This window comes from Pezoporus wallicus, unplaced genomic scaffold, assembly GCF_028554395.1.
Source record: "Pezoporus wallicus isolate ANWC-B61680 ecotype Strahan unplaced genomic scaffold, APGP_CSIRO_Pwel_v1 contig_10084, whole genome shotgun sequence".
NCBI classification, from domain to species: Eukaryota; Metazoa; Chordata; class Aves; order Psittaciformes; family Psittacidae; genus Pezoporus; species Pezoporus wallicus.
This window is the reverse complement of record NW_026642497.1, coordinates 192,614-212,000: the sequence shown is the minus strand read 5'-3', so window position 1 is coordinate 212,000 and position 19,387 is coordinate 192,614. Positions and strand designations below refer to the sequence as shown.

Below are 19,387 nucleotides of genomic sequence, written 5' to 3'. Positions count from 1 at the left end.
CAGTGCTGAGCTCCCCCTGAAAAGAAGGAACCCTGTGATGCTTCCTTCCAGAAGCTACTCTGTCTTCTTGAACTAAGCAGCACTTTCGCTGATATGACTAATGAGGTATTTCAGACAGAAATGTCACAAACTTCCTTAAGCAGCATTGCAGAAGCATGTAATTTTCAACACTACAGTCATCATTCCACTTAAAAAAATGGTCCAAAATGTATGGAATCAGCACGATTTCTTTCCCAGCTCCATAAAATTAATTTGACTCAACACTGTCACCAGGGATTTCCTTCAGTAAAGTATCAGTTACATTTCCATCATTTGCAGATCATTAGATTCCTGCACTTTAATAATACAGTTTGCAAATAAAATTTTCATCCAGTTTGCCTGCCTTATTGAATCAGTACTTGTTTCCTTTTCTCCAGAGTATACTACATTTAACATGATATTGTGTCCTACCAGCAACTGACTATAAAATACACCCAGGATAAAGACAGACACGAGTAACAGCAAAACAACCACTTCTCTCCCCTCTTTTAAGCCAAGTTACATTTAATGGGGTCTGTGCAGAAATATGACTGAAGAGATATAAAATCTTCCTGTCCAACAATATGGCTCTTTGACAAGCTCCATTGTGTCTTCACTGACTTAAAAATACCATTCCACTTTTCTCACATATAACTTCAAAAAAAAAGAGTTGCTGTTAACTAAGTACCCGCTTCAACAAAACACTCAAGCACATGCTCAAGTTTTGCTGTTATGACCTACTGAATATCACCACCTTTCAGTTACAGCCTAGTGATTTCCCTGGTAAGGATTTATGAATTGGAGAGAGTCAAAGAACCATCTTTATAATTCTGGATAGGTTTGTATGAGTAGTTAAAATTTTAACCAATCAACCTCATTTTGGGTTCTTCAATGGATAATAAAATCCAATGGCATTTTTACTGTATTATTTCTCAGAGCAGACTTGCCCCAATGTAATTTTAGTATCTGAAGTGCTTAAGAACAGCCACATTACATATAAAATCTGAATACATGGAAGAACAGGAAAGCACAAGCTATTTCTCTCTCAATATTCTTGCTGTTTCAATGAATCATCAATGAAACATCAATAATATTTGCAACTACAGAATTTTACCCTCACTCATTGAGCCTTTAACCAAATACAAACCACAGGACTTAACCAAACAGCATCAAAGGAAATGCAGACTGGCTTAACAAGCAATAAGGAAATTGGTACAAAATAATGTTCTCAGACCATGGAACTACATTTTTTTACTATTACTCAAGGATCTCACAATAATCTAAGTGATAATATTCTTACTAGAGACAGTGTTTAGGGCAAAGGTTTTCATCATCTCAAGCTAAGGCACCGAAGTGTCTGTATCTTACCTACCTACCATAAAGAAACATTGCAGAAATAGTTCCTGGAAAAACAGGCTTAAGGACGCAGCCTGGAAGGGCTTCAGAAAATTTGCACCACAAAAGGATTAGGAATACCAGACTCTGAAATCTTTAAAGGAGGGCAACTAATTTTTACAAAAGGTTCCTGAGCTGGAAGCTGTGTGTCAGTTCAACGCAATATAAGGACTCCACAGTCAGGAACTAAGTCCAGTACAGGGGCTATTGTCTGAGAAACCCTGAGAACATACAAGACAGGGTACCTCCCAGAAGAATGCAGAAGACATCAGAAGTGTGGGATCTGTTTAAGACCCAAGCAAAATTCATTTATGCTTTGGACCCAACAAAAATCAATCATTCGTGAAACATTGCTATTGCCCTTCGCTGGGTAGGACAATGATATTTTCTTCTGAAGCAAAGCCTTACCCATAAGCACCATTACTGATCAGTTTGATAGTTTCAAACTCTTCTTCAGATGGAGTTTTCTTTGACTGGACAGAGGCCCCACGGCTCTGGGGAAAGAAGAAAACGGAAATCAGGAGCAGGAATTACTTCATTGTAACACACACCTTTTTGTCCTTTTCTTTTTTAAGCAGCATTCACCCAATCTGAACACATATCTAAACATCAGGATGTATCTCTGTCTGTATTTCTAGTACCCTTGTGGATTATCTCACAAATTATTAGCACCAAAAGTTAGTGGACTATAAGATTCAAGCCTTTCCTCAACATTACATTTTAAAAGACAATAAACAGCTAAAGAACCTTGAAACTTAGAGGTTATAGAATTAAATTTTTCTAATCGTCTGTTACTGAAGTCATCTCCCTTCAAAACCCATCAGATTTTACAAATGCAGCTACAAAGAACTTCTCCAGATGTTTTTTGTTTGCAACTCAAAAAGACATCACCAAAACTTGATGATAATGCCTGTTTGGAACTTTTAAGCATTTCATCACCACAGTACAGAGATTTCCACCTTTTCATAAGTGTTTTAATGTGTTCTTTTGAATGTCAGCACTTGGTTTTTTTTTTTTTTAATTAAAATTGCTCTGCATTATAATTAATTCTTTATTGCAGACTACTTCTTTCCAGAGATAAAAAAAAACTGTGCTAGACAGAGTGAGTATTACTGCTTTACCTCGACTGAATCATCTGTCTCAGGAGTGTCTGGGCTGTCATAGCTATTCAGCTGGGCCATTTCTGAAAAGAAGGAGGAAAGATTATTCCTAATGATCTCAATCAAACACTATTCTCTTTGTTTATACAAGACAAACAGGATTTTAAGAGGTGCTTGTAGATGATGAAGGACATTTTTCCCCTCTGTAAAAAGTCACCCCAATTATACAGTGATAACCTTTAACATCGTAGAAGCTGCAGGCAGTATTTTGTATAAAGATGAATGTAATTAATTGCTCTAATTTCAGCCTGACTTATTCGAGATGGTTTCTATAATAAGTTAAAGCAATAAATGCATGTTTGGGGAAACTGCTGTCTAGTTAATATTAAAAGCTATTCCATGCATGTATGTCTGCATGTAGCCTGGTGGCACCTCTATAGTCCTCAAAAGAAAATGCATTACACTTCAAACAACCTCCCTGCATGAAATGTGTCTGATTCTGCAAAATGCTGAGCAGCAGCAAACTGGGAGAAAGCCAGTTTAGGCTACTCAGCTGTCTTAGGAGATGCTCTAAACTTTGCAAACCCAAATCCTACGGTAACTACTAGTCTCTGAACAGACACCACTGACATTTCTGGGTGCCCTCCTTACAGAAAGGAAATAAGGCACCTTGACATCTCCACACATCTCTAAAGAAAATTTGACTTTAGTAAGGGGAATTAATGATGGAAAGGTTCTCTCCCATGACAGGGATCAAAGGAAATTTCCCTTTAATGTCAGATTTCAACAAATGCTATTAAATTGCATTTAGCAATCTCTGGTAGAAATTTTCCCGAAGAGCTCTTCACTTGAAGTCAACCTGTCACTGTCATTCTGGTAAACACCACAGAAGTTAAACTAGTCCTATCCAGACAACTAACTTATGCCAAAATTATGCTCTCCTGAGAGAATAAAAAGTACAGTTCAATCACTGAAATATTCCACAGTAACCTCCAGTTTCTGCCACACTTTCTATTGTTGTTGAGCAAGCTATGCATGCTCCTAAAACTTGTCATACGATTAGCAAAGTGCCAGGCAGAAACATCAACTCCAAATTCCAAAGGTAGGATCTTCTGGGCCTCTGTACGTTTACAGCGTATTCAATTTACCATATGGAATTCTGGCACCCAGCAGAAAAGCTGTTACTCTCTTCTAAAGCATTACTCTCTTTAGTTTCACTGCTATGGGAGACGTAAAAATACAACATTATCTCCACCTAAAAATTGGTACTAGTCCTGGTTTCTTCTGGAAAATCACAACAAACACACTTTTCCCAGAGAGGACAACAAAGTGAGACGATAGGATACTTTCCAACCAGGACACCAGCAGGAAGGCAGATCATTAGAGTAACGGCTAGACTTACTGCCCAACAGCACAGAGAAAACAGTCAAATCATAAAGCCATTTTCTAACACTGTTTCAGCTATAATACTATAACACAGGGAGACATTATTAACATCATAAGTAAAGGATTGTCACTGTTGATGTGCGATCATTAGCCCAGTAACATTCCTTTGAGACATGGGGCTGGAAAGGACAGTCTAGAATTTGACAGCAAACAGGAAAATAAGGAAAAATGGCCTAGAAATTAAACCAATAAAACAAAAGCCTCCTTCAGCTATGCAGTGATCAGGATGTCTGGTTATCCCTTCAGCAGTTTGGAGAGTACAAGCCAAGAGTTCTCACCCTCCAAGGGATCCCTGGTGAGTCCCAGCTGGCTGATAATATAACGAGGAATGTCACATTTAATTCCTTGCCCTTCCTTGGCATGGCCTTCTGCAGCTTCTAACAAATGGTAGAACTCTTCAGGATCAAACTCCTAGAGGAAGGTGGTGAGAAAAACAGAGAGAGGTAAATGACTCAGCTTTACAATTACAAAAGTTTCTTCCCCCATATAGGAGATTCCTCGGAAACATCCAAAGTTAATTCTGGGCTCAGCAGTGATATGAAACATTTGCAGGTACAACAAGGAAGTCAGTGCATTCCACTCTGCTCTGCAAAAATGGCAGACGTTCAGAGCCTGCTGGATGTTCACTGGCTCAGATCTGCAAATCAAAACAGGAAAAGGACGGTAGGGATTTTCCATGAACCTATAATGGACTACTGGAAAATAACGTCATGACAACGTAAGCATCGGTATGGACACACCTCCTGATTTTGACACATTGAGGACTGGAGTGCCTTCTTCTGCCACCTCCATCTGACAGGTGAGTTAAGCCAATATAAACCTCTCCTGTTTTCAAACATCACTTTTGATCAAACCATACACCCACCCAATCCTGTAACTGTCCCAAACTTAGCAACTGCTAATAAAATGGTTAATAAAATAGCAATTGCTATTCTCTTTCTATGAGAGAAATGCTGCAGCAGTATTTCTTGTACTATTCAATAGAAGATCATGTTATCAACCCAGTCTTGGTGTAGGTGATCTCTAAAGGCAAGGCAAGGCTGTAAGAAGGCGTGATCTCCTTCAATAGACTAACAGATGTACTTGGAAATAGAAGACAAGCTGTTGGAAGCAGGAGCACTCTGCTTAGAAGCACATTCACTAGTCAACTTTAACTCTCCCCTACGAACCTCATCATTCACCAGCAATGAGCAGCTTTGTCAAGACTCTTCAGAAATGTTCTAGTGAAATGGGAGGACAAAAGGGGAAGTTAGAGCATACAGCTGTGAGGGCATCAGGGAAGAACTGCTCTGAGTGTGCCAGCAGCGTAAGGGAAAAGAGAGCACAGACCTTTAAACAAGAAAGAGAAATTAGAGATTGTGATGATATAAAGACATTTGAATGGTTAGAGAAACAGAGAAAAGACACACATCTTGACTGCTCTAAGCAATGCTGCCTGTATACATGCTGTCACCATATATATACACATATATATGTATTATGTATATATATGTATTTATACATACATATATATATGTATTATGATATAATAATATATATGATACAGGGAAATAATATGATACAGGTGAATGGGAAAGCATAGTCTTCTATGGAACTGGAGATCATTTATTGGTGAGTAAAGGGCAAAAAAAAAAAGTCTGGTGACAAAAAATTCAAGCATACAAAAAAATTAAGAAATTAAATAAATTCCAGTTCTGTCCTCTTTTTAGCAGATTTATTGAATCATTTGAATAGAGAGGAATGAACGCCACTAAAGGGAGGCAGGCACTATGGAAAAATAAACTGGAAAAAAGAATAAATGACGTACTTTTTCCCAAAGACGGTTTCAGTGACACACAAAACATTATTATTTTCTTGAAGCTCCAGAGGTTCACAGCCCATAAATGAACATTTCGCAGCCCAACAGGTAATAAAAAGACTGAAGCCAAATAACTAATGTTTAATATTTAAATGCCTTCATCCCTATTACAACAATCACAACCATTACAACCACAGCCTCTGTGAACAGTTACTTAACTTGCAAGGAAGAAATACGGATGAGCTGTGTTAGTAAAATTAACCTTAATAGTAAATACTTAGAAAAACTGTTTAGGAATTCACAAACAATTGAAACTAAAGGTTAAGCTGCAAAAGAAGTATGTGAAACACTCAAAATGACATGTAGTCGTCAAGCTATTTAAATGGTTGACTATCATCTACTATATTTCTTGTTCTTTTATATGATAAAAGGAACATCAATATTTAATTCTTCACATCAACAGAATACAATATATGCTTTGGAGAAAAAAGAATGCTAGGAAGGCAATGCAGGTTAAAAAATACCCAGGAAACACTAATATAGAGGTCAAAATATTATTTTTATACTTTGAAGTCTAGCCACTTCATTGTCAGGGTTGTCACTACATGCTTTGGAGTTCATTACTCAAATATCAATGACTTTCCTGTTTCCACCTGCTCCCACTCACTTTGCAGAACATCAGGTGCAGAAGATACTGGAGGAACTTGGAGATGTATTGATCTCCAGCAAAAAGCTGGCTTGAGTTTGGAATGGCTTGCTTGGTAAAACTTCAATAAGTTTTATGTTTTCCCAGATGACATGTTACTAATAGGGCGTATACAAGCATAAATGACAATGATTAGCACAGCAAATACAAACCCAATAAGCTTAAATTTATTTCATTTCTTCATTGTTTTTACTTCCAAAAAAGATTTTGAAGAAGTACTGGAAAATAACTGGAGTCGCTAAACTCATCTAAATCACAAAAATAGTTTTGAAAGCCAAAGAATCCCCAGTTTAAATGGAGGTTTGCCCAGGATTTTTAACGTAATCTAATAGAGACTTCTTGAATAAGTAAGGGTAGGCATCTATCTTGCTGGCTGTACAAGACAGATGGTCATATTCTGGTTGTACTTCATGACTGACAGTGGTCCTCCCTGCACCACAGGGTTCACAGCAGAGCCATCCATCTGATGCAAGAGAACCCTTCCAAAGTTTACTGGTTCTCAGTACTTCTGAGAAGTTTTTAAAAGTTGGTATCATCATCAGAAACATTGGACCACTTGTGTCTACTTTGTCTAAGAAAGCTCTGCAAAACTCATTTACCCTCTAGTGACTCAACTGCTAAAGGCTGTCCACGGACACACTGTCTTCAACGTGCCTCAGATGTTAACTATACATCTAGATTAAGCTACAGATTCATAAGTTTGCCAACTTCTCTGATGTCTCAAACCTATGTGGCTTCCCTGCCATTCTTCTGTCCAGAAAGAACCATCAGATAGTGTGCTTTGACACACCAGGGAATCTGATCCTGTCATTTCCTAAGTTTTACTGTAGGTTTGAGTCACCTTCTCCCACACTCCAACAACTTTTTGTGACACTCCCTTATGCTCTCACCAAAGTTTTTCAACATCCTGTTGCAATACAGTCACAGAATAACTAATAACCACAACACTGTGTACACCAGAGGCCAAATCACATCTTTCTACTGTTCAAGGCCAGGCTGAAAGGGACCTTGAGCAACCTGGTCTAGTGGAAGGAATCCCTGCCCATGGCAGGGGTATTGGAACTAGATGATCTTTAAAGGTCCCTTCCAACCCCAACCATTCTATGATTCTATGATATTCAAGGTTTATAGTAACTCTCTTGCTGTGGCATCACAGTAAGAATGCATGTTCAGGCTGCTTCTCCACTGTACCTATAACATATATTTTGAGTGGCAGGACACAGTGGCTTATTTCATTGAGATAGCCTAAACACTTCACCATTTTTGAGAATTAAATAAAAACCAATGCACACTATACATTTACAGGCTCTTTGCTGTAGCTACTAAGCAGAGGAAAATCAGGTGGCAGCAAGTAGCATGAAATGATGTCAGTTGCTACATCTGGTCCCTTAGCTATAAATTTTATACTAAAATATAGTGTAGCTGGCTGTTGCAACAGACAGTCCATTGGGAAGATACTTCTATATTAATGCAAAAGACACTTAGTACTCCTTTTTTAAATAATACAGATTTATTTTTCATGAATGTTTTGATGAGAGTTTAAAGCTTTCTGTTGAGGCTTTGTGTTTCTTGTATGCTCAAACACACACCTCGCTCTTTAGGTCATAAATGCACTCTTCCTGAGGAGCAAACTTACCAGGCACTCAAGCAGCCGAGCTGGTCGTGCAATGATAATCATCAGCTTCTTCACAAGTTGAGTAACGAAGGCAACCTCGGAGCTCTCGGATCGCTCGTGGGCCTGTGGAGAGCAGAATGTCAGATTATGGCCCTAGCAGTGAACTCTTCAGTTTCATGTCTCAGATACTGAATGCAGAGCAATCACCAGCTCAGTAACTATAACTCAGAAGCAAAGGCATGACAGAGTCAGAGCAGGCAATGATCCCACCTCATTCAATGATGCCAAGTTACATGCAGCTTTTCCATTGCAACTGACTCCTTTTGCCATGCAAGAGAGACTTCAAAAGCTGTATTTGCATTATACCACCTATCAATTATACTACACAGGATGTGGTTTTATTTCATTTTTAAAAATGAAAAGAGGAATACTGGTTTTCTCAATTTTACCTTCCACAGAACCCTGACATAGATAATTATTAACAGCCTCATATATTTCTAGACTTTACTTTCAGCTTTACTTACAAACAGAATTCGAACCACTTCTGCTCATCATCAAGAAAAACTAAACTGTATTTCTCCTTAATTTTATAAATCCTGCTGATCAGCTACATATTATATTGTACGTATTATATGTACATATTATATGTACAATATAATACATAATAGCTATATATTATATATAGGACCAAGCAGAAGAGAAAAGCAAAGAGCATATAGAAACTTAACTCAGAGAATTTATTCTTGTCCACTTCTTTTGCTTCACCAGATTTCAGTATAAATTCAAGGCTTAGTTTCAAGGTATGTGCCTGTGTGAGGCATCTTTTTATAACAATACACACTAAAGAGATAATTAAATTAATCCCCTCCAAACAAACACCCCCTCCCGTAAATTCCTCTTCTTTTGCTCAAGCACACTATAATTACATTATGAGTGCTGAAGTTCAAATAAAATAATATTTCATTGCAGGGTGATAAAAAGATGGTTTCAATGACATGTAAAAAGTGAAACTCTGTATAACTATTTACTCCCAAATGTCTAAAAATTAGGCTTTAGCACAGCCACAGACATAAAGTCCAGAGCTCAGCCAATGATCCAATGCTGGCAAAGAGCCACTTGCTTATAGGAACAATATTTCACCAACAAGTATGCAAGCAGCAATAAACTAAAGGTTCATTTAGCATTGTTCATTAGCACCATATAAGAAAAAGATGTGGGTGAGAAGTCAAATCACAGCAGAGATCACCTAAAAGAACAGTAAAAGCAGAGGGAAGCAGGAATTCAGAGCTAGAAACATCCAGGCAGTGTTTTCAATAAAATATGCCTGATCTTTTATTACCAAACAAAATAAAATTCAGAAATTTATTATTTCTCATTAGGACACAGGTCAGAATGCCAGATTTTGAATTGTCTCCTTCAGCACTGAGAAGCCAGGGCGAGAATTTTAACCTTGAAGAAAACAATGTACCTGCTAGTTCATTATCTCAAACAGTATCTAAGATGCTTCCTGGCTATAGAGCCTTAAAAAGATAATTTCAAAAGCACTGAAGTAAGTTGCAATTTTTTTTCCTAACTGAAAGCTATTTTCTAATTATAAAATAGAAAATAATCAAAATGAAGGTGATCAGTATTCACTCTGCGTCCCCTAATGCATTATGCAAACTCGTAAGTTAAAATATGAATTCTAGAGAGAAATTAATGCTTTCACATTTGAAAAGCCATTCCAGATCACCAGGGGTTAGCTGTGCTGAAATGAATAAATAACATCAACAACCTTGTATCATTTGAAAAATGAGCCATGCAACTGGAAAGTCCTTATCCCCCTATATGTTATATTACACAAAAAATACCAATCATTCATCAGTTTGCATCCATTTGTACTGTTAAACAATCTTTTAAATCAAGTCCTTTTGTTTTCTCCTTTTCAAAATGTAACTAATTTCATCAGGTGCCCGTTTTGGAAACGAAAAGCCAAACCATGACTGCCAAATGATATAGAAAAGCAAAAGGATAAAATAATCAAACACAACTTGTAACAGCCACTCAGCCATCATCTCTGCAGAGCGCTGCTCTTCCAAGATCCTCAGCAAAACTGCCTCTTCTTGTTTCCTTCTCGCACAGGACAGCCCGGACATCCCTACAGACGTCTTTGTGCGCAATCTGTCCCGAGGACAGCGTGTGGAAACCAGAGGGTTATACAGCCAAGCACTGCCTGCAGCTTCCATGTGCCTTGGCATGAGGCGTGCCATCTCATCACCGCTTCCTAGTGACGACACGCTTGTCTGAAGGTTGCTGGTGGCATTTCAGGGTTTCCTCCCCTCCCGCCTCCCAGGGGGAGGAGGGAGAAGCTATAGGGGCTGTGGGTAGAGGCTGATGCCATTCCTGCACACATTGCCAGTGACAGGTGTACAGGAGGTAGCAACGGGTAATTTACAAACCGATTCCCTTATCTGAAAGACCCATCCGTCACTAACTGTAGCTACTGGGGCATGAAATTAAAATCACTGTCCTCCCCTCGGGTTCAGCAGGACCAATAACTGGGATATGCAACTCACAACGCTGTAATTAAGCTAATATACTGATGGAAACCAAAACAATAGACCTGCAATGCCAAGAACCAATAAATTTACACTCGGGCTCATATTAAGACATCAATCCCAATCAGAATATCCATTTGCCAATGTGCAGCATCAGTCACTGCAGTGTAATACTAATACTTTTCCCTGTTCCTTCTGTTCCATGCACAGAAACACCTGTAATCCTTCACCTTCCTCACCAATTGGCTACACCTATGCAAAAGCCTTTAAATTTCTTTTGGCCAGTTTTATCTTGTTAATTCAGCCAAGTAATAACTGACTAACAGTCTTTTTCCCCCCCAGTGACCTGAGGTCCTATCCCACCCTCTAAGGCCACCCCCAATGGTAGCAGATACAGAACTGAATGCCACATATTACAGAATTTTTTTATTAAGTGTTTTATCTTATTTTTCAATATTTTTACCATGTGAAGTGCAACATTCAAGTTCATGTTTTCCAAAATAAAGAAAATACCTTATTCATTTTTACTTCAGGATAATTTCAATGACATAATAAGCAATAGGGTTTTTTTTTCTGGCTAAAAGACATTATTTCATGCTCCAAACAAGGCAGAAGATCTCATTTGCCATAACTAACGGGATTTGTTGGCATTTTATTACAAAAGCCAGGATCTAAAAACTTTTAAAAGCTTTCTGGTTTAGTATATATAAACAGCTCATTATTTACATACCCAATTACTCTGTTGTATTCCTACAACATAAAGTAGACTCAAACCGCAACATATTGCATCAGGTTTCTTTTCTATGGTTTGAAATACTGTGCAAGTTTAGTTTGTTAGCGTGTGTCACAACTGGCCCCTTAAAAAGAATGTCAAGAGAATCCATTCTTTCACAGTAAAACTGTATGAAAGTCTGTGGATATTCCTGCCACCTGCTGACCTCATTATTCACCAATAAACCATCTTCCCAGTCTTTCTGTATGTTATAAAAATATACCATAAAACTACATATCCCACTGCACAATAAAACTGCCCAAGTGGAAGAGCTTTTTTGATAAGCTTCCAGCTGGTATTATTTATATAGCAGGTAGCTCTGTGCGATACCTTACAAGCTAAGCAAAGACCCTCAAATTTGGAATCATCTAAACTTGACTCCAAACTTCCTGTGTTTCAGGTGGGTCCTCCAAAAGAAATATTCCCACCAATTTCTATATATTTAGGATGAACTGTGCCAATTACTTCCTTTCAGAATGCAGTCTGGAGGGCAGAGCACAGACTGGCAAGCAGGGGAAAACAAGTAGCTTTTAAATATTAAAATACTGAAAAGCCAAGGAATTACGACAGGACATTAAAAACAAATGAGAAAGGTACAGAATGAAGTCTTTGACATTTCTCTGCTGTCTTTAATTTCCTTGTCTTCTTTCCCAGCCTGTTCTGCCTCCCTTGTTTCTAAGCTTTCCTTTTAATTGTGTCTTCCCCACTTTACTTCCTAAAGTAAATCAATTCAACTTAAGAACTGACCCTTCTCTCAGCCCCACTCTGCAGAAGTTAAGGAGGAAGAGGTCAAAGAGAGAGCCCTGAACATCTATTCATGAACAAGCCCAAAGACAACTATCATATCGTCTCTAATAACAGTTCAATGTCATCCTTCCCCGCGCTTAGGAGCAGCAGCTTAATGCATGTAGGATCAAGGGGAAAAGGACATTTAAGAAGTGTGTTTTGAGGATTTGTTCTGAGAAAGGGGAGAGGAAAGGAACAAGTAGATTTATCTGACCAGACCTTCTCAAAGATCCTGATTAATGTCTTCAGGTCAGAACACAGGCCTGGAAGTACAGCCCAGAAGTGGCTATACCCAATTTATTGCTCTCTTAATTCCTTATGGTATGAGAAATCATTGTCCACACACAGAGAAGGAAAGTCTTGGAGAATTTCAAGCTCCAAGTATCTGCTACCAAAAGCAGCTAAACACTCTGTAGTCCCCTTGCACCCCTTGAAATGTAAGCTGTTTTGCTGAGCACACATACTCACTTCAAGTGTAATCTTTCCAGCTTTAAAAACACTACCCAAAGAGGCCTAATCCCTTATTTCATAGCTGATGCATGCAAACACGCTGCTTCCAGGCTCTGGAGATACAAGGTGGACCCACTGACACTTATCTGGCTGCATACCCCCATCTCCCCTTTACACTGCCCGCCCCTTACATCCAGGGCTGCTCACATGCCTCTGCCAGCCACTGCTGGGCTGGGTGTTTATTCTGCCCAGGAAGGCTACACTGCCACTTTCTACTTCAGAAACATCTTCCTGTCTCCTAAAGACTGCAAATACTGAACAGTTTCTTCCACAAGATGCAGTTTCTCCGCACTGGACAGTGGCATCAATGGTCAAACTCTTGCACAGCATCCAAGGAACACCACTTTTACTAGGAAACACGTATTTTACTATTAAATGCATCCACAGTGGTTACTGATATCCCATAGTTAGACAACCAACAAGGCCTCAAAAGATATTCCCTACCTCCCTTGATGTGCCAAAATTACTTTTCCCCATCCAGGCAGAACACCACAAAACCAAACATCAGGCATTTTTCTCCCATGCATACCAAATATCAGGGAAATTGCAGCCACACTCATATAAAAAGGGTAGTCAGAGATTTTAGCTGATACAAGGGAAGGTTCACAAAGCTTTTTAATACAATAATTGCATATTAAAATTGCAGTTTTATTTATCTGCCATTTTCTAATGTCTGAAAAGAGTGGCAAAGGGGCACAAACCATGGCGATTCATGCCTGCGATTGGCAAACTGATCAATGACACATAAATACACCTTCACCAAATAGATTAAAAAGCATCACAGAAAAGTAGTTATTTCATGTGTTCTGTTTCTAGGTGTCTCTGTTATCTGAGACTGCAATCTTTGTAAATCCTGTGTTTTCAGCTTGCTATCTCCTTAAATCAAAGCAGAGGGTTAGGGAAACATTCCCAAATGGAGGTCAGGACCCAGCAACTGGTAATAGCACTGACTCTTCACAACAGCTATAACATGAATTGTGAGAGATATTTTTAATTCAATGTTGTTTTCATTTTAAAGGAAAAGAGCAATTTTTAATGAGCAGCTGAAGCACACTGAGCATGCATTAAAATTGTGCCCCCTTGTGTATTTTCCTATGCTTTGAACACCACACAACGCATTGAAGTACTAAAAACCCCACAACCGGATTAAGTTCAGCTCAAGAAAACCTTCTATGAAAAATTTATAGCAACACTACAAACTATGGTGTTTTCACTCCTTGAAGGCACTATTGTAATTAATAAGTCATTCAGAGGTTTGAAGTACATGAAAGAAAAGTTCAGTAATTTCCTTCATCTGGATGAACCCAATTTTCATAAATGGCAAAGACTTCCTTTGACTTACTCATATGCATATTTAACTTGTACAAACTAAGTACACAGGTGAAGTGATTTACTCACATCTGCCCATGGCAAATCAACAGCAGACTGGAACAACTCGGATCTCCTGACATCCCCACCCACTGCCCTTCCCTCAGAATCCACACTGTCTCTCCTAAAATCAAAGCTCTGGCTATTATTTAAAGTTTCAATCAAAACAATATATTCCACTTTCCAGAGAGCACTTACATCCTGGAGAAGTTTCTCCAAGTTTTCCTGCAGCTCATAAAAGTACCGAGAAGTAATAAGACCTTCACGTGATTTATCTAGGCAATCTCTGGCCAGTTCAATAACTTGATGATGAATGAAACTTAGGACCCCATCTGCTAATTGCAGCACGTTCTCTGGAGCATTAGAGGCAATAAACTCAGCCAGCCGCTCTTCCATCTGTGCCGTGGCCTAAGAGTACAGAATAAAGAGAAATTACTATCCCAGAACTTAAAACCATAAACAAATCGGGTGCTAAAGTAACATACTTGCAATTCCAAAACACAAGAGGCTTTAAAAATATTCCAAAATACAATAGCATTTTGCTGAGAATTTAAATAGCATTCCCTAGGCAAAAGTTACGTGCACATGAGCAGACAACAAATATTAATCAGAACACACTTTCTGAAAATGCAAATGACCATAAAAATATCTTGGTGCTGAGGCTGAAATTCCTCCCTGGGTCTCCAGAGTAAGGACATACGATACGGAGCAGCTTTCAGACCTTTTAGACAAGACCAGGGAAGCTAAAAATCACTGCCCCAAGCAATAGACACATTTCTATCACTATAAGCCCTGATATCCTGTCTCCAGAGAAACATCTATTTTTCCTATTGGTACAGGAACAAGAAGGAATGGCCGTATCGACAGCTGTGGGATACATGATCTTCTAAACTCATTTCAGTGAGATGTCAATCTTCTACACTCACTGCAATGAGATGTTATTTTCAATGCTTTATTTTACAGGCTTCAATATGCAGCTTTTTTCAGAAACTGTTGGAGTTTTTTCAATGTAACTGAATTGGGATTGACTTTCTAAAATCCAAATCTATCTTCATTGTTTCTCTGGTACCAAGAGGCCAAGGGGCAAATGTGATTATTGCCAAAACCTCCACTATAATTTGGAATGATTTTAAAAGAAAACCCTGCATTTCCAATATGTAAATGGAAAGTCCACCAAAACCAAAGAAGTTTGGATCAGTATAAAGCAAATTCAAAGCAGTTATATAAGGAAATCTGAGAGAATGGTATTAAACTTATTTTGAAATGGCTTTTTAAAATAGCTTTTTTAAGTATATATGAAAATAAACAAAACCTCCCTCTTTCAGCCTTGATGTGATTCAAAATTTAAATAAAAACCCATGGATTTCTTAAAAATATATGGAGAGCCAAAGCATGGCCCTTCTCTTTACTCTTGTGAGCATGTGTCATCCCATTACAAGACAGGAGAAATCTAGTAAATATGAAATACATACACAAAACCATAAAGCTTTTCACCCTTTCCATTTGAATCTCTCCATTCAATCTATTTCTTCTACTACAGAATTAACACACGAAGCAGAGAAAGCAGCTTCAAACTCTCAGCAAACTGAGCTGCTTGGAAATGGGATGTAGGAGCTGGGCTCCTTCTCCAACAAGCACCACGTTAATTCTGAGCTTGGTCACAAGTTCATTGAATGCAGTATTGAAAAAGTGATTCTTTACCTTTGGAAACCTTTCTTTGTACACATGATTCATCATTATTATTTCACTGTCAAAGGAAATTGGGGAGCGACCCGGGCTAGAGGAGAAAAGAAAGCATGTTATCATTTATAGATATCACATCAAAACCCTCCAAAATCCACTGATGGTCATAATGCTGCCACACTGACTGCAGCCCTTCCAAAGCTTTTACCTCAGTAATGGGCAGATGCTTAAATTGAGAGAAAATGCTAGCAAGCAGTGGCAGTCTATAGTATCTGAAAGCTGCTAACGTTCCTGTCTTCACATGAACTCAAGCAGAAACTCACCTATTTTCACTGAATGCAAACCCTAACATACAAGCAGCGCACAAAACCTCAGTGCATTTGTTGCTGATATTCCCCTTGTTCTCTTCTTACTGCCCTCCCTGGCAGAGGTAGCAGCCCTGCTCAGAAAGAAATCACTGCTGTCTCTAGTCTCTAGTGCCAGAAGGGAGCAGAGTAAACCGAAACAAGGAACTTGGGATGACTTGCTTTCCTTTGTCTGAAGGATACCACACTACAGAAAGGATGCATGAGCAGTGCTATTCAGCTTACTCTTATATACAAATACCACCAACAATAAGAACATAATATTTCTATGAAAACTGCACTCCCTTGAGGCATGTTACACTGTGGATGCATGCGCACGTATGCATAGATTAGCCAGCGACTTCAAGGCACACCAAAAAAAAACAGGACACTAAATCTTGACAAACTGCACTTATATTACTGTTTGGGTGGGTTTTTTCAAGCAGAGTTGCATCTCATTTCATCACATCTGATGGTACGCAGTGCTCTGACTCATGCTGCCACTGAGGACAGCCGGATGAGGTAATGCAGATAATCCCTCACTACAGGATCGCCTACAGCATCTCATTTCTCCAGTTACCTTGTTTTAATGATCAAGACAAGCAAGGGCCTCAATTATTTGGCATCTTACAAGATTGTTGTCTTTATGATTTCAGGAGTACTACATGTTACTAAAAATATTTCCTCTATGCCAAAAAAATATGATTTTGTCTTGAATGAGTTCAAACATTTTAAACTTTCTTGTGAAGGATGAAGTGAATCTCTCTAAATGGAATAAATGCATTTTAAACTTGGAATGAATTACAGTTTCTACCTTGCTGCTAACCTATTTAAAGGAAAAAAACATTCTTTTGGGAACATATATTTACAATACAAAGAAAATTTAACTCGCTGGCTCAAAGCATACAGCAATACCAATCTCTCTTCATGCTTGGCGCTGGAATTCCATGAAATACATTGTGTCTTGTTTTTATTAAGGCTTATCCCTCAGCTTGGGAAAATTCACTTCAGATTAAATCTCTCACTAAATCTTTACGTTAAAGGAGAAAATCTGATTTGTATGTTTTGAATACCAGGTAAAAATACATTTTCATCAACTTGTTTTGAAGAAAATCTATCCCTTCACTTGGTACATGGCTAATTTGAAGGAAGGAGCATTTGCTTTAAAAAAGAAATTTACATTTATATTCAGAGGGAATGACATAATAAAAAGAATAAAAGAACATTTAAATTCCAGACTTGCAAACAAATCCTCTCCCAAATCTAGCCTGTTATCTTTATCCTTTTTTCTCCCAGACCAAACCATCTGACACAAACACAGGACACTTGTTTACTGGCGGTCCATATGGAGCTGAAGAACTTGGCAAATATAGTTATTGAAGAATTTATTTTTATATAATGTATTATTTCTCTGCGTGATTTAAGTGAGGTATAAATTACAAGGATATATTTAGCCCTTTGATACTAACTACAGAAATACAGAGGCACATGCATACCTCATTTTAACATTAAAGTAGTCCTACTAAAATTTGTGCTTGCTTAAGTATTTGCTGTCTTAGGGCTACAATAAAATATGAAGGGTTTTGCCTTTTGCTTTTATTTGTATGGATACAGGAAATTAAGAGCTCTGCAGAAATCATGCTACTTAAGCTGTCCTGCCAGGAGATGTAGTGTTTCCTTAAGGAGAGCCACAATGATACAGGAGTTTATTGGGTTTGGGTTTGGTTTTTATGATTCTGAAAAAAGTAGAGTCTAGGGATTGGCAATAAAGTAAACACTTCTGATCCCTTTACGTTCCTTGGGGGGACTGGCAGTTTTGGAAGCTGATTGATGCCACCTTTTGCAACCTAAAACAACAGCGCGTCCAAACAACTCTGGATAAAACCTAGGATTGAGGTTCAAACTGTCATTCTAAATAAATCTGCCCAGTGTAACAGGTCAAATTAAAAGTCTAGCTGACTAGAGCAAGACTGCAACATAATATACTGCACCGTAATTTTTTATGTTGATCCTTAGCCTGGGAATCTACAGAAATAATTAGAGGGACACTAACTAACCAAAGGCCAGGCACTGCTGATTACTTTACAGCACCTCTGAGACACAACCAGGCGAGAAAGAAACCAGGACTGATAACTAAATCTGGGCAAGCAACTAAATGCCACGTAAGGAAACTTAGAAAAAGAATGAAAACAGGAGTTTAATACCTTTTATTGGCATGAAAGCTTTTCAAATGCAAGGGCTTCACACATCCATGTGTCACATTTTAGTGTGCGGTGTCCCTGCCCACGGCAGCGGGGTTTGGAACTGGATGATCTTAAGGTCCTCTCCAACCCAAACTATTCTATGATTCTATGATCTATCTACCACCAAAAATTTCACGTACAGAACTAAACCAGACAACCATTTCAAGCCTCACAAAGGAACAGATGATTTCCTCTAAAACTGAGGACACAGACTGTGCATGTGCATAACATTTTAAGATATAAAGCAGGCTGCTTCTCTGGGTGTAGATAGGTAGGTCAAAGAAATGATTATTGTCAGTGTGTTTTTCATTTCAGTGGAGCAGACATTAGAAGAATAATATCCGTCTCCTTCAGCTTAACAGCAGAATGAAAAACTACTCTCTTTTCCCCTTCTTCACCCTCCCTCCACTTTAGGAAATGATGTGGTGATAGACTTTCAGTGACATCTATCTCCCACAAAGGTCTCTAGCCTTCAACTTGTCAAAACTCATGTGTCTTTACCTGATGCTAGAGAGTGAAAATAGCTTATAGACAGCTATTGGAAGGAGCAGCATTTATAGTAATAAGTTAAATCTTACAAAACCTAGTTTAACTGTGACTGAATAGAACTGAGGTGTTTATGAATACCTAATTTTTCCTTCACTGTGACAGCTGTATTTATCAGGAAAAAGCAGAGGAGCTAAAAGCACCGTGCTCCCCACTGCTTCTAGACTGCACGTAAAGGTTTAATGAGGATGTATTTACAGCATGTTACCAAATCCAATGTCCGTAGGAAAATTAAAACCGTAGCCTTAAGTTTCTGATCTCCATAAATAAGGAATTCAGAACTAGAGAGCCAAAGTTGTATGAAGTAGAAACTAAGTTAAACCTTCTCCTGAAGGTGAGCAGAGTATCGGCTTTCCTCTTCCCCCAAGAAACAAACACATAAATCTTTGACCTCATTCAAATTAATTAATACTAGAAGTAAGTCAGAAAACTCCCCCTGGAAAAAGAAGAAAATGAAGGAGAAGCAAATATGGACAATCTACGTCAAAAAGTCCACGAAACTTCAGAGCAAACACGGCTC

At 38.4% G+C, this 19,387-nt stretch overlaps 1 protein-coding gene across 18 annotated transcripts in view; it reads right to left on the bottom strand.

Moving 5' to 3' along the window:
* The window catches only part of MAST2 (microtubule associated serine/threonine kinase 2), a 213,261-nt gene that overhangs the window by 28,709 nt on the left and 165,165 nt on the right, over positions 1–19,387 (bottom strand). For all 18 annotated transcript variants that reach the window (XM_057430684.1, XM_057430689.1, XM_057430679.1 and 15 more), the window contains 6 exons: positions 15,753–15,828; positions 14,250–14,459; positions 8,100–8,201; positions 4,238–4,370; positions 2,535–2,596; positions 1,822–1,907 (listed from right to left, as the gene is read on the bottom strand). In XM_057430684.1, coding sequence (XP_057286667.1) covers positions 1,822–1,907; positions 2,535–2,596; positions 4,238–4,370; positions 8,100–8,201; positions 14,250–14,459; positions 15,753–15,828 — 669 coding nt within the window. The remainder of the gene's footprint in view (positions 1–1,821; positions 1,908–2,534; positions 2,597–4,237; positions 4,371–8,099; positions 8,202–14,249; positions 14,460–15,752; positions 15,829–19,387) is intronic.